This window comes from Macrobrachium rosenbergii, chromosome 44, assembly GCF_040412425.1.
Source record: "Macrobrachium rosenbergii isolate ZJJX-2024 chromosome 44, ASM4041242v1, whole genome shotgun sequence".
In the NCBI taxonomy this organism is placed as follows: Eukaryota; Metazoa; Arthropoda; class Malacostraca; order Decapoda; family Palaemonidae; genus Macrobrachium; species Macrobrachium rosenbergii.
Genome location: NC_089784.1, coordinates 34,011,701 through 34,028,069, shown reverse-complemented (window position 1 = coordinate 34,028,069; position 16,369 = coordinate 34,011,701). Strand labels below are relative to the sequence as shown.

The 16,369-nt window shown below is 36.8% G+C and overlaps 1 protein-coding gene across 5 annotated transcripts in view; it reads left to right on the top strand.

Moving 5' to 3' along the window:
- The window catches only part of LOC136829503 (uncharacterized), a 100,791-nt gene that overhangs the window by 30,131 nt on the left and 54,291 nt on the right, over window positions 1–16,369 (top strand). For 4 of the 5 annotated variants that reach the window (XM_067088287.1, XM_067088290.1, XM_067088291.1 and 1 more), the window contains 2 exons: window positions 916–990; window positions 1,828–2,062. In XM_067088287.1, coding sequence (XP_066944388.1) covers window positions 916–990; window positions 1,828–2,062 — 310 coding nt within the window. Of the gene's footprint in view, window positions 1–915; window positions 991–1,827; window positions 2,063–3,506; window positions 4,019–16,369 lie in introns of those variants that run through there. The other variant, XM_067088289.1, reaches the window with a different exon arrangement.

The window sequence follows — 16,369 nt, the reverse complement described above, 5'->3', positions numbered from 1 at the left end:
ATATATATATATATATATATATATATATATATATCCCCACAGGTGAAAAAATAAGAAACCTGGTGCAGGTCGTAACCGGTTTGATATATATATATATATATATATATATATATATATATATATATATATATATATATATATATATATATATATATATATCACCATAGGTGAAAAAATAAGAAACCTGGTGCAGGTCGTAACCGGTTTCGACTTTATTTGTAAGCCATTAACGAAGTCCTTCATTATTGGCTTAGAAATAAAGTCGAAACCGGTCACGACCTACACCTGGTCTCTCGTTTTGTCAGCCTGTGGTGATGTGTGACAAACAAATCACGTGCTGATGTGATTATAATCACTTATATGTATGAATATACATGTATGTACGTATATCACATGCATGTCAGCGGATGAAATACATATAGACTATAAGGAAATGTTTTTCAATAGAAAGAGTGGAAAATTATTTACCATCTGTGATTTTTAGTTTTCTGTAAAACATACCTATTGTGGCGGCTTTGTCTGTCCGTCCGCACTTTTTCTGTCCGCCCTCAGATCTCCAAGACTATATAGGCTAGAGGGCTGCAAATTGATATGGTGATCATCCACCCTTCAATCATCAAACATACCAAATTACAGCCCTCTAGCCTCAGTAGTTTTGATTTTATTTAAGGTTAAACGTAGCTATAATCATGCTTCTGGCAACTACTGTATATAGGAAAGCCCACCTCCGGGCGGTGGTTAAAGTTTCATGGGCCGCAGCTCATACAGCATTATACCGGGACCACCGAAAGACAGATCTATATTACGTGGCCTTGATTATACGCTGTAGCGGCTGTATAGAAAAGTCGGTTCTTCGGCGCATTTTTTTCTTGTTTTCATCAACTTATTTTAGAAATTTTGTCTTTCTCTCCTCAGCGATTTCTTGAAGGAACAGCTGACGATGTACGGGGATATACTGCAAAAATTATGGCGCCCATATTCACCTATATCGTAAGTATTCTTATATGCAGTATATACAGCATATATAGAATCTACTGGTCACTTTTACCACTTTACGTGTGGGATTGTAATAGCACAGTGCCCCCTTAACTTCGCGAATTCTTCGCACTTATTGGACACGCTTGTCACTACAAAGCTTTAGATCCAGATGCAAGAATACAGTCATTCTGACGTCCCTAGCAGGATTTGAACCCGCATCCTTAGTAATCAGAACGAAGTCACGTTGCCCACCTGGCCTTCTCGTAAAATCTGTGGTGAGGCTGGATCAGTTCCAGCTCTGATAAATATACCTGAATTCGACAGGTATGTGTATAAATGAGTGGCAATAGAATTTTACCCTTCTCGTTGTCAGGTCGGCAACGTGACCTCGTTCTTGATACTTTGGTTGCGGGCTCGAATCCTGCTAATGACGTCAGAATTATTCATATTCTTGCATTTGGGTCTAAGGCTTCGTAGTGACAAGCGTATCCGAAATGTGCGAAGGACTTGAGAAGTTGAGAGGGCATGATGGTTGTAAGATTTAGATTAATCTGAATATCCTTTGGTATATCTAAATTTATTTTTTTTAAGGTTTCTTGACGACCACTGTCATTGGTCGAAGGTAGAATTAACGTGATTGTTATTTGAGGCTTTCACATAAAATAATTTGTCAGTAACACCATAAAAATTACCTTGTTAATAACACCATACAAGGACACTGTAAATAATGCCATGAAAATTAATTTGTTCATAAAACCAGAAAAAATTACCTTGTTAATAACACCATAAAAAGCACCTCTGCTTTATATTTGTATCATATTTTCACTTAACGATCAACTCCTGCCACAGAGTCCCACCGAAGCCACCCTCCTCTCCTGCATCGTATTCCAAGAAGCCTCAGAAACTTCGGGTCGATTCCAAAGGACATCTGAACAGTTCTACCTCAGCCCGAGGATACGAAGGATACCCTTGTTCCTCTAATATGGAGCGAAGGATTCTTTCCCGGGCCAAAAATACCAGGGGCCAGTGGAAGATGATTGTGAATGTGGAAGGCGTGAAGGTCGGTAGTCCTCATCTTATGCAGGTAAGTTTCGACCTTAATGCTTTTTTTTATATGTTACATTTCAACAAAATTATATTGTGGGTGGCTATCTTGGTGGTGTCAGTCATATATCTGATAAATTATTTGTCATGTTATTGTACTGTATATTAGTGTATCATGTATCATGCAATACGTATATTCCAAAGTAATTTTCATGGCAAGGCATAGTGAAAGTGAACAATTGTCCCTATGATGCCTTTTCAAAGCAAAAATGTGGATCCGGAATTGTTTTGGCTTAAGAGAGAGCTAACAAGATAGTATAGAAGCTGAAATTTAAAATAACACTGCCTATCAGAAGTTAGGAGAAGGTTTTTCTAAATGTGGTTTCAGCCAAGATTTTAAAGGTGCAGCAACACTAGTAAATTATTCAGTCAGTATACATTATATCGTACCTTACATGTTTGTTATTATTATTATTATTATTATTATTATTATTATTATTATTATTATTATTATTATTATTATTATTATTAAAAAATACTCATAGTAGCATGAGTCTTAAAATGGAGAAACAAATCCACAGTTATGTGTATGTACATATGTTTAAAGGTAAATCAATATAGAAAGCTTTCGGGAACTAGTTCAGTTCCCCTTTTCAATCTCGAGATTGAAAAGGGGAACCGAACAAGTTCCTGAAAGCTATCTATATTGATTTATCTTTAAATATATGTACATATACATAACTGTGGATTTGTTTCTCCATTATTATTATTATTATTATTATTATTATTATTATTATTATTATTATTATTATTATTATTATTATTATTATTATTCAGAATATAAGCCGTATTCATATGGAACAAGCCAACAGGGGCCATTGACATGAAATTCATTTGAAAGAATTAACAGAAGGTAATAGGAAATATAGAAAGAAGAGACTGTATGTGCATATTCCTATAAACATACACTCAGTACGTATACTGATGTACCCATGTAGTCCCATCACACAGAATAGCAGAGACCACTCAATCATTACATAAGTCAGATTACATTACACTGTAATTCGTATAATACAGATCAAACTCATAAACCTAATCTCTAAGCAAGTAATGCAAACTCTCCGTAGGGGGGTAGTGCCGTCAGTGCACCTCATGCGGTGCACTGTAGGCATTGCTTAAGGTTCTTTGCAGCGTGCCTTCGGCCCCTACCTGCAAACCCTCTCATTCCTTCTACTGTTCCTCCTTTCATATTCTCTTTCTTCCATCTTACTTTCCATCCTCCCCTAACAATTGATTCTTAGTGCAACTGCTTTGAGGTTTTCCTCCTGTTACACCTTTCAAACCTTTTACTGTCAATTTCCATTTCAGCACTGAATGACCTCATAGGTCCCAGTGCTTGGCCTCTGGCCAAAATTGTATGCCAATTCAATTCAAAGCAAGTAACAAGAAGACCGAACATATTTTCCTTTTACTCACCTCAAAAGACGACGTCCCTGGAGGAATGCACAACCATCGGCAGTTCTTGCAGCCTCCTGCCGAAGGGCTTGACGACCTCGCGCTGCGTCCAGCGGTACACAGTCCACAACCTCCTCACCTGGGACCCTCGCACGGGCTTCTACGTCGACTCCTACGAGTTGCCCACGGCGTGTGTCTGTTACGTCACAAAGATCAACGCGTCTCTCATCAGTTCGTACATCGGAGACTGGAAAAGGTTCCAGTTGTTTGATAGACAATAGACGCTGTAAATACAATGTCAGTTCAGTACAGTAACAGAAGGTGGTACCACTGAAAAGGCAATTTCTTCAAAATCTTGTAGTGGTCAAATTTTTTTTCATAAACATTGCATTTTATAGTTTTACTGCTTCAGGAGGTCGAACGCATACGGTAATTTATTTAGCGGTTTTACTGAACTGGCCAGAAGGTCATCTAGCGCTCAGTATTATTGTTGTTATTATTCAGAAGATAAAACCTAATCGCATGGAGCAAGCCCACCAAGGGGGCCATTGACTTGAAATTCAAGCTCCCAAAGAATATGGTGTTCATTAGGAAGAAGTAACAGGAGGTAAAGGGAAACGCATGAAGAAGAGATCCCACTTAGTAAAAAAGCAAAAAAATTAATGAAGTAATAAGTAGATAAAAATGCATTAAAATGCAAGGAGAATAGTATGAGGGTAGTAATGCATTGCGCCGTCGCTTGAACTTCTGAAGTCCCAACTGCACGACATCCTCTGAGAGGCTGTTCTGGTAGGCTGTACTGAGAAGTTCGGCAGTGAGGCACATTCACTGCATATTGGTGCTGCGGCTATTCAGCGAATCTGGTCGCTCTCGGCAGGTACCACTGAAAAGGCAATTTTTTTGAAAAACTTCTAGTTGTCAGATTTTCCCATAATCATTTCATTTACTCAGATTTTACGTCTTCAGAAAGTCGAATGCTTTCATTGAATTGCCCAGAAGGTGATGTAGTGTTTTAAAATCGAAATATAGATATGATTATTATTATTGTTATTATTATTATATTTATTGTCAGCCACCGCCATGCACACACCTGCAAGAAATATGTCGGTTAAAGAACTACATATGTAATCTCTCTTGAACTAGCTTTGTTTATCTGTAATTAGAGTGAATTAGTTCTTATTTTCTGTACAATTAAGGAACAAGAAAATAATTCATTCTGAAATATTCTGCCGAGACGAATGTAATGTACACTAAATATGGGTCCATCTTGCCAGGGACTTGGTTCTCAATATTCCATGGCTATTTCTACGATCAGGACGAAAAGAAAATTCAAGAAAGTGATCCGAAAATGATTTGGATGATAAAATCAAAGGTTTGAATGTGCCATTGTAGGGTAAAACACAAATGGTTGTTATGACCTGCAAATTGATATATTTTTCTGCCTAGCTGTTTGTTTATTTACCATTATTTTGCTGTAGTGATTTATATGTGAAATAATGTTAGAATTAATTATTATTATTATTATTATTATTGTAAAATGTCATATTTTTATATGTAATTTCATTGTGAAGTAAATTGTGTCCATTTTAGAGAGAGTAGAACCCTTAAGTTATAAAATAAAGAAAACAATGGGATAGAATGTAGCGTTTCGTCTTTTTCATCGGACATTTTTGGAGAGAGAGAGAGAGAAAATATAAAATCATTTCCCTTACAGCTACGTAGAATGGAGTGTCTCGTCTTGTTTATTGGACATGTCTTTGCGAGAGAGAGAGAGAGAGAGAGAGAGAGAGAGAGAGAGAGAATATAAAACCATTTCCCTTACAGCTAAATAGAATGGAGTGTCTCGTCTTGTTTATTGGACATGTCTTTGCTGGAGAGAGAGAGAGAGAGAGAGAGAGAGAGAGAGAGAGAGAGAGAGAGAGAGAGAATATAATATCATTTCCCTTACAACTAAATAGAATGGAGTCTCTCGTCTTGTTTATTGGACATATCTTTGCGGAGAGAGAGAGAGAGAGAGAGAGAGAGAGAGAGAGAGAGAGAGAGAGAGAGAGAAATCTTAATCAGTCAGTCCATCAGTCGTAAGAAAGGGAGAGTAAGGGAACCCTCCTGTGAGAAGCAATTTTTTAACCTATGAAGGTTACATGTAAAGGTCACAATGCCTGGCCTTGAACTTACAAAAGGTAAGTAATGAATCTCTCTCTCTCTCTCTCTCTCTCTCTCTCTCTCTCTCTCTCTCTCTCTCTCTCTCGCCTGATACGTCCAGTGAACAAGACGAAAAACTCAATTCTATTTAGCTGAAAGGGAAATGATTATATTCTCTCTCTCTCTCTCTCTCTCTCTCTCTCTCTCTCTCTCTCTCTCTCTCTCTCTCTCTCTATGCAGGCTATTAATGAGATTAAAAATGGATCAGCAGCAGGACCAGACGGCATACCTGCCATTTTGTTAAAGAAAGTGGTTCATTCAATTACAAAGCCGCTCGCAATATTATTAAGACAAAGTATAGATACAGGCAAGATTTATGATGAGCATAAATTAGCGTATATTACCCATACTTTCAAAGGTGGATCAAGACTGGAGGCAAGTAATTATAGGCCTGTGAGTCTGACATCTCATATTATGAAAGTTTATGAAAGGGTAATGAAAAATAGTTCGTTTAATATAGGACAACATGGTTTTGTACCCGGAAAAAGTACACAAACCCAACTGTTAGTCCGCCATGAAAGCATATATAAAAATATGATAAACGAAAAAGAGACAGATGTGGTTTACCTAGACTTTGCAAAAGCTTTTGACAAGGTAGATTATAATATATTAGCGAAAAAAATGAGAAAACATAACATTGTGGACAAAGAAGGAAAATGGATAAAAGAATTTTTGCAAAACAGAAAACAGATAGTGATTGCAAACGACGAAAAATCAGATGAAGCTACGGTAATATCCGGTGTGCCACAAGGTACGGTGTTAGCTGCACTGCTGTTTGTGATTATGATTGCAGACATAGACGGTAATGTTAAGGACTCGGTAGTGAGAAGTTTCGCCGATGACACAAGAATAAGTAGAGAAATTACTTGTGATGAAGATAGGAACTCGCTACAAAGAGACCTAAACAAAATATATAAATGGGCAGAGGTAAATAGGATGGTATTTAACTCTGATAAATTTGAATCAATAAACTATGGTGATAAAGAATGAATCCTATATGCATATAAAGGTCATAATAATGAGACAATTACAAATAAGGAAGCAGTTAAAGACCTTGGTGTGATGCTGAATAGGAATATGTTATGCAATGATCAAATAGCAATACTATTGTCAAAATGCAAAGCAAAAATGGGAATGTTGTTCCGGCACTTCAAACCAAGAAAAGCCGAGCACATGATTATGCTTTATAAAACGTACGTACGTAGTCCACTTGAATATTGCAATATAATATGGTACCCACACTACCAAAAGGATATTGCACAAATAGAGAGTGTACAAAGGTCCTTTACAGCTAGAATAGAAGAAGTTAAGGACCTTGACTACTGGGAAAGACTACAATTCTTAAACTTATATAGTCTTGAAAGGAGAAGAGAACGCTACATGATAATCCAGGCATGGAAACAGATAGAAGGAATTACCGAAAACATCATGGAACTAAAAATATCAGAAAGAGCAAGCAGAGGTAGATTAATAGTGCCCAAAACTATACCAGGAAAACTGAGGAAAGCACACAGGACATTAATCCACCAGGCACCATCATCGATAATGCAGCGTCTATTCAATGCGCTACCAGCTCATCTGAGAAACATATTAGGAGTGAGCGTGGATGTGTTTAAGAATAATCTCGACAAATATTTAAGATGCATCCCAGACCATCCAAGATTGGAAGATGCAAAATATACCGGAAGATGCATTAGCAATTCTCTGGTAGACATCAGAGGTGCCTCACACTGAGGGACCTGGGGCAACCCGAACGAACTGTAAGGTCTATAAGGTAAGGTAAGGTAAGATATGTGCAATGAACAAAACGAGCCACTTCATTCTATGTAGCTGCAAGAGAAATATCAACAGCTTCCAAAGGTCTCTCTCTCTCTCTCTCTCTCTCTCTCTCTCTCTCTCTCTCTCTCTCTCTCTCTCTCTCTCTCTGCAATGAAAAGTCACTTCATTCACTGTGCAATGAACAAAACAAAGTCACTTCATTCACTGTAGCTGCAAGATATGTGCAATATCAACAGTCACTTCATTCAAAGGTATCTTCAAAGGTCTCTCTCTCTCTCTCTCTCTCTCTCTCTCTCTCTCTCTCTCTCTCTCTCTCTCTCTCTCTCTCCAAGATATGTGCAATGAACAAAACGAGTCACTTCATTCTCTGTAGCTACAAGAGAAATATCAACAGCTTCCAAAGGTCTCTCTCTCTCTCTCTCTCTCTCTCTCTCTCTCTCTCTCTCTCTCTCTCTCTCTCTCTCTCTCTCTCTCTCTCTCAAATAAAGAAAAGAACAAAGATCATGTGATGAAGGCAAAAAACAAGCCAACAACACATTATGAAATGTCAGCACCACGATATGAGCCATCAGCACCTAGATATAGCACAAGGAACAAGCAATGTATCTATGATGCTAAGGGATGGTGCAGATATGGAGATAAGTGCAGGTTTATGCACAAAGTGAATAAATATGAAGCTGGAAGAACAAGTATAATGGAAAAGTTGGATTTTTAATGTACGAATTTCTGGAAATGAAAAAAGATCAACATATCAGAACAGGAAAGAGACATGGGAAAATCCTTATTATTACCCATATTAGATTATGGAGATAATACGCAAACCATCATAGTGATGAAGAAATATCAGCAGGGTTTAGTTTCAAGAGTAACTCAAAAAAGAAAGATAGAGTTCTTAGAAGAACTAACCCAAAATGAAAAAATAGAAATATTGAATATAAGTGAAACCTGGTATTCCCAAGAGACTGGTAATGATGACCAGATAAAGGGTTTCCAAACTTATAGATCAGATAGAAAAAATAGAAATCAAGGGGGAACCACGATATATGGGGAGAGATGCCAATCAAGGAAAAATCTGTGAGAAATATAGTAAGGTCTCTCTCTCTCTCTCTCTCTCTCTCTCTCTCTCTCTCTCTCTCTCTCTCACAGAATGTGAATTAATAGCGGTAGAATTTGAATATGAAAAATTAGTGAACATTGTAATATATAGACCCCTAATACTAAAGAGTTTGACATAATAATTGAAAAATTGGATGAAATATGTAGAAATCACAAGGATTGGACTATACTCTCCTAACTCGGAGACTTTAACTTTCCTTTTGTAGAATGGAAAGAACGAATAGAGACTGTGGTTGTATTTATACATATAAAAAGAGAGACTGTGGTTAGCAATAGTAGTGCAGAAGATAAGAGGCAATTTGAAAAGCTATTAGATATGCTACTAGAACATAACATTCAGCAAATAAATCACCTACCAACAAGAAAGGATAATATTTTTAGATCTAGTATTTGTGAATGAGGTGAACTATGTTAAAGAAATAATAGTATATAACACGAGTATTTCGGACCATAATGTCATAGAACTAACAGTCCGTTCCAGAACATATGAAAAGAGAAAAGCAAGAAACGAAAAATGGGAAGGATATGGAAAATACAATTTCTATAGTAAGAATATAAATTGGTCAAAAATAAATGAAGAATTAAACAAAGAATGGGAAAACATATTTGTAAGTGATGATATACAGGTAAATACCGATATATTATATAAAATATTAGAGGAAATAGTGGAAAAATATATACCAAAGAAAAAAAGTAATCATCAGTCACTAATTCCAAGAGACAGAAGGATCTTGTTCCAGAAAATTAGAAAGTGGAAAAAAGCTCTTGCAAAAGAAAAGAATGCATGGAAAGTGATGGAACTAAAAAGTAAGATAGAAAATGCAGAACAAAAGATTATACAATCAAAGAAAATGAAAAAGGGAACCTAGAAGAAATTACTCTACAAAATATCAAGCAAAACCCTAAAATTTTTTATTCATATGCAAAAAAGATGAATAAAATAAGAGTAGAAATAGGCCCTCTAAGAATTGAAGGGCGATTAACGAATGAAAAAAGGAAATATGTAACATATTAGCAGAAAGATATAAGAGTGAATTTACACCTAGAATTGAAAATGAAGATAATGATACAGAAATAAGAGATGAAAATACTGAATACTTATCAGATATAGATATTACAGAAGCCGATATTGTGCAGGCTATTAATGAAATTAAAAATGGATCAGCAGCAGGACCAGATGGAGTACCTGTCATATTGTTAAAGAAAGTGGTTCATTCAATCGCAAAGCCGCTAGCAATATTATTAAGACAAAGTATAGATACAGGCAAGATTTATGATGAGCATAAATTAGCATATATTACTCCTACTTTCAAAAGTGGTTCAAGACTAGAGGCAAGTAATTATAGGCCTGTGAGTCTGACATCTCATATTATGAAAGTATATGAAAGGGTAATAAAAAAAAAAATATAATGAAACATTTAATGAAAAAATAGATTGTTCAATATAGGACAACATGGTTTTGTACCGGAAAAAGTACACAAACCCAACTGTTAGTCCACCATGAAAGCATATATAAAAATATGATAAATGAAAAAGATACAGATGTGGTTTACCTAGACTTTGCAAAAAAGCTTTTGACAAGGTAGATCATAATATATTAGCGAAAAAAATTAGAAAACATAACATTGTTGACAAAGTAGGAAGATGGATAAAAGAATTTTTGCAAAACAGAAAACAGATAGTGATTGCAAACGATGAGAAATCGGATGAAGCTATGGTAATATCCGGTGTACCACAGGGTACGGTGTTAGCTGCATTGCTGTTTGTGATTATGATTGCAGACATAGACAGTAATGTTAAGGACTCAGTAGTAAGAAGTTTCGCAGATGACACAAGAATAAGTAGAGAAATTGCTTGTGATGAAGATAGGAACTCGCTACAAAGAGACCTAAATAAAATATATAAATGGGCAGAGATAAATAGGATGGTATTTAACTCTGATAAATATGAATCAATGAACTATGGTGATAAAGTAGGAATGCTATATGCATATAAAGGACCTAATAATGAGACAATCACAAACAAGGAAGCAGTTAAAGACCTTGGTGTGATGTTGAATAGGAATATGTTATGCAATGAACAAATAGCAATTCTATTGGCAAAATGCAAAGCAAAAATGGGAATGTTGTTCGGCACTTCAAAACAAGAAAAGCTGAACACATGATTATGCTTTATAAAACGTACGTACGTAGTCCACTTGAATATTGCAATATAATATGGTACCCACACTACCAAAAAGGATATTGCACAAATAGAAGTGTACAAGGTCATTTACAGCTAGAATAGAAGAAGTTAAGGACCTTGACTACTGGGAAAGACTACAATTCTTAAATTTATATAGTCTTGAAAGGAGAAGAGAACGATACATGGTAATTCAAGCATGGAAACAGATAGAAGGAATTACCGAAAATATCATGGAACTAAAATTATCAAAAAAGAGCAAGCAGAGGTAGATTAATAGTGCCAAAAAACTATACCAGGAAAATTAAGGAAAGCACACAGGACATTAATCCACCACGCACCAGCATCGATAATGCAGCGTCTATTCAACGCGCTACCAGCTCATCTGAGGAACATAACAGGAGTGAGCGTAGATGTGTTTAAGAATAAGCTCGACAAATATCTAAGATGCATCCCAGACCATCCAAGACTGGAAGATGCAAAATATACCGGAAGATGCGTTAGCAACTCTGGTAGACATCAAAAGGTGCCCTCACACTGGGACCTGGGGCAACCTGAACAATTGTAAGGTCTGTAAGGTCTCTCGCCAAGATATGTGCAATGAACAAGACGAGACACTTCATTCTCTGTAGCTTCAAGAGAAGTATCAATAGCTTCCAAATCTCTCTCTCTCTCTCTCTCTCTCTCTCTCTCTCTCTCTCTCTCTCTCTCTCTCTCTAAGATATGTGCAATGAACAAAACGAGTCACTTCATTCTATGTAGCTGCAAGAGAAATATCAACAGCTTCCAAGGTCTCTCTCTCTCTCTCTCTCTCTCTCTCTCTCTCTCTCTCTCTCTCTCTCTCTCTCTCTCTCTCTCCAAGATATGTGCAGTGAACAAAACGAGTCACTTCATTCTATGTAGCTTCAAGAGAAGTATCAGTAGCTTCCAAAGGTCTCTCTCTCTCTCTCTCTCTCTCTCTCTCTCTCTCTCTCTCTCTCTCTCTCTCTCTCTCTCTCTCTCCAAGATATGTGCAAAACGAGTCACTTCATTCTATGTAGCTGCAAGAGAAATATCAACAGCTTCAAGGTCTCTCTCTCTCTCTCTCTCTCTCTCTCTCTCTCTCTCTCTCTCTCTCTCTCTCTCTCTCTCTAAGATATGTACAATGAACAAAACGAGTCACTTCATTCTCTGTAGCTGCAAGAGAAATATCAACAGCTTCCAAAGGTCTCTCTCTCTCTCTCTCTCTCTCTCTCTCTCTCTCAAGATATGTACAATGAACAAAACGAGTCACTTCATTCTATGTAGCTGCAAGAGAAATATCAACAGCTTCAAAGGTCTCTCTCTCTCTCTCTCTCTCTCTCTCTCTCTCTCTCTCTCTCTCTCTCTCTCTCTCTCTCTCTCTCTCTCCAAGATATGTACAATGAACAAAACGAGTCACTTCATTCTCTGTAGCTGCAAGAGAAATATCAACAGCTTCCAAAGGTCTCTCTCTCTCTCTCTCTCTCTCTCTCTCTCTCTCTCTCTCTCTCTCTCTCTCTCTCTCTCTCTCTCTCTCTCTCTCTCCAAGATATGTGCAATGAACAAAACGAGTCACTTCATTCTATGTAGCTGCAAGAGAAATATCAACAGCTTCCAAAGGTCTCTCTCTCTCTCTCTCTCTCTCTCTCTCTCTCTCTCTCTCTCTCTCTCTCTCTCTCTCTCTCTCTCTCAAGGTATGTGCAGTGAACAAAACAGAGTCACTTCATTCTATGTAGCTGCAAGAGAAATATCAACAGCTTCAAAGGTCTCTCTCTCTCTCTCTCTCTCTCTCTCTCTCTCTCTCTCTCTCTCTCCAAGATATGTGCAATGAACAAAACGAGTCACTTCATTCTATGTAGCTTCAAGAGAAATATCAACAGCTTCCAAAGGTCTCTCTCTCTCTCTCTCTCTCTCTCTCTCTCTCTCTCTCTCTCTCTCTCTCTCTCTCTCCAAGATATGTGCAGTGAACAAAACAGAGTCACTTCATTCTATGTAGCTTCAAGAGAAGTATCAGTAGCTTCCAAGTGTCTCTCTCTCTCTCTCTCTCTCTCTCTCTCTCTCTCTCTCTCTCTCTTTTGTAGAATGGAAAGAACGAATAGAGACTGTGGTTGTATTTATACATATAAAAAAGAGAGCAATAGTAGTGCAGAAGATAAGAGGCAATTTGAAAAAGCTATTAGATATGCTACTAGAACATAACATTCAGCAAATAAATCACCTACCAACAAGAAAGGATAATATTTTAGACCTAGTATTTGTGAATGAGGTGAACTATGTTAAAGAAATAATAGTATATAACATTTAGTATTTCAGACCATAATGTCATAGAACTAACAGTCCGTTCCAGAACATACGAAAACAGAGAAAAGCAAGAGACGAAAAAATGGGAAGGATATGGAAAATACAATTTCTATAGTAAGAATATAAATTGGTCAAAAATAAATGAAGAATTAAACAAAGAATGGGAAAACATATTTGGAAGTGATGATATACAGGTAAATACCGATATATTATATAAAATATTAGAGGAAATAGTGGAAAAATATATACCAAAAAAAAAAAAAGTAATCATCAGTCACTAATTCCAAGAGACAGAAGGATCTTGTTCCAGAAAATTAGAAAGTGGAAAAAAGCTCTTGCAAAAGAAAAGAATGCATGGAAAGTGATGGAACTAAAAAGTAAGATAGAAAATGCAGAACAAAAGATTATACAATCAAAGAAAATGAAAAATGGAACCTAGAAGAAATGACACTGCAAAATATCAAGCAAAACCCTAAAATTTTTATTCATATGCAAAAAAAGATGAATAAAATAAGAGTAGAAAATAGGCCCTCTAAAATTGAAGAGCGATTAACGAATGAAAAAAGGAAATATGTAACATATTAGCAGAAAGATATAAGAGTGAATTTACACCTAGAATTGACAATGAAGATAATGATACAGAAATAAGAGATGAAAATACTGAATACTTATCAGATATAGATATTACAGAAGCTGATATTGTGCAGGCTATTAATGAAATTAAAAATGGATCAGCAGCAGGACCAGATGGAGTACCTGCCATATTGTTAAAGAAAGTGGTTCATTCAATCAAAGCCGCTAGCAATATTATTAAGACAAAGTATAGATACAGGCAAGATTTATGATGAGCATAAATTAACATATATTACTCCTACTTTCAAAAGTGGTTCAAGACTAGAGGCAAGTAATTATAGGCCTGTGAGTCTGACATCTCATATTATGAAAGTATATGAAAGGGTAATGAAAAAAAATATAATGAAACATTTAATGAAAAATAGATTGTTCAATATAGGACAACATGGTTTTGTACCGGAAAAAGTACACAAACCCAACTGTTAGTCCACCATGAAAGCATATATAAAAATATGATAAATGAAAAGATACAGATGTGGTTTACCTAGACTTTGCAAAAAGCTTTTGACAAGGTAGATCATAATATATTAGCGAAAAAATTAGAAAACATAACATTGTCGATAAAGTAGGAAGATGGATAAAAGAATTTTTGCAAAACAGAAAACAGATAGTGATTGCAAACGATGAGAAATCGGATGAAGCTATGGTAATATCCGGTGTACCACAAGGTGCGGTGTTAGCTGCATTGCTGTTTGTGATTATGATTGCAGACATAGACAGTAATGTTAAGGACTCAGTAGTAAGAAGTTTCGCCGATGACACAAGAATAAGTAGAGAAATTGCTTGTGATGAAGATAGGAACTCGCTACAAAGAGACCTAAACAAAATATATAAATGGGCAGAGATAAATAGGATGGTATTTAACTCTGATAAATTTGAATCAATGAACTATGGTGATAAAGTAGGAATGCTATATGCATATAAAGGACCTAATAATGAGACAATCACAAACAAGGAAGCAGTTAAAGACCTTGGTGTGATGTTGAATAGAATATGTTATGCAATGATCAAATAGCAATTCTACTGGCAAAATGCAAAGCAAAAATGGGAATGTTGTTCTGGCACTTCAAAACAAGAAAAGCTGAACACATGATTATGCTTTATAAAACGTACGTCACGTAGTCCACTTGAATATTGCAATATAATATGGTACCCACACTACCAAAAGGATATTGCACAAATAGAGAGTGTACAAAGGTCATTTACAGTTAGAATAGAAGAAGTTAAGGACCTTGACTACTGGGAAAGACTACAATTCTTAAATTTATATAGTCTTGAAAGGAGAAGAGAAACGCTACATGGTAATTCAAGCATGGAAACAGATAGAAGGAATTACTGAAAACATCATGGAACTAAAATTATCAAAAGATCAAGCAGAGGTAGATTAATAGTGCCAAAAACTATACCAGGAAAATTAAGGAAAGCACACAGGACATTAATCCACCACGCACCAGCATCGATAATGCAGCGTCTATTCAATGCGCTACCAGCTCATCTGAGGAACATAACAGGAGTGAGCGTAGATGTATTTAAGAATAAGCTCGACAAATATCTAAGATGCATCCCAGACCATCCAAGACTGGAAGATGCAAAATATACCGGAAGATGCGTTAGCAACTCTGGTAGACATCAAAGGTGCCTCACACTGAGGGATCTGGGGCAACCCGAACGAATTGCAAGGTCTGTAAGGATATGTGCAGTGAACAAAACGTGTCACTTCATTCTATGTAGCTGCAAGAGAAATATCAACAGCTTCCAAAGGTCTCTCTCTCTCTCTCTCTCTCTCTCTCTCTCTCTCTCTCTCTCTCTCTCTCTCTCTCTCTCTCCAAGATATGTACAATGAACAAAACGAGTCATTTCATTCTCTGTAGCTGCAAGAGAAATATCAACAGCTTCCAAGGTCTCTCTCTCTCTCTCTCTCTCTCTCTCTCTCTCTCTCTCTCTCTCTCTCTCTCTCTCTCTCTCTCTCAAGATATGTGCTGAACAAAACAAGATATGTGCAATGAACAAAACAAAGTCACTTCATTCTATGTAGCTGCAAGAGAAGTATCACTTCTTCAAGCTCTCTCTCAGCAGATTCTCTCTCTCTCTCTCTCTCTCTCTCTCTCTCTCTCTCTCTCTCTCTCTCTCTCTCTCTCTCTCTCAAGATATGTGCAGTGAACAAAACGAGTCACTTCATTCTATGTAGCTTCAAGAGAAGTACCAGTAGCTTCAAAGGTCTCTCTCTCTCTCTCTCTCTCTCTCTCTCTCTCTCTCTCTCTCTCTCTCTCTCCAAGATATGTGCAGTGAACAAAACGAGTCACTTCATTCTATGTAGCTGCAAGAGAAATATCAACAGCTTCCAAAGGTCTCTCTCTCTCTCTCTCTCTCTCTCTCTCTCTCTCTCTCTCTCTCTCTCTCTCTCTCTCTCTCTCTCTCTCTCTCAAGATATGTACAGTGAACAAAATCGAGTCACTTCATTCTCTATGTGCTGAACAAGAGAAATATCAACAGCAACAGCTTCCAAAGGTCTCTCTCTCTCTCTCTCTCTCTCTCTCTCTCTCTCTCTCTCTCTCTCTCTCTCTCTCTCTCTCTCTCTCTCTCTCTCCAAGATATGTGCAATGAACAAGACGAGACACTTCATTCTCTGTAGCTTCAAGAGAAGTATCAGTAGCTTCCAAAGGTCTCTCTCTCTCTCTCT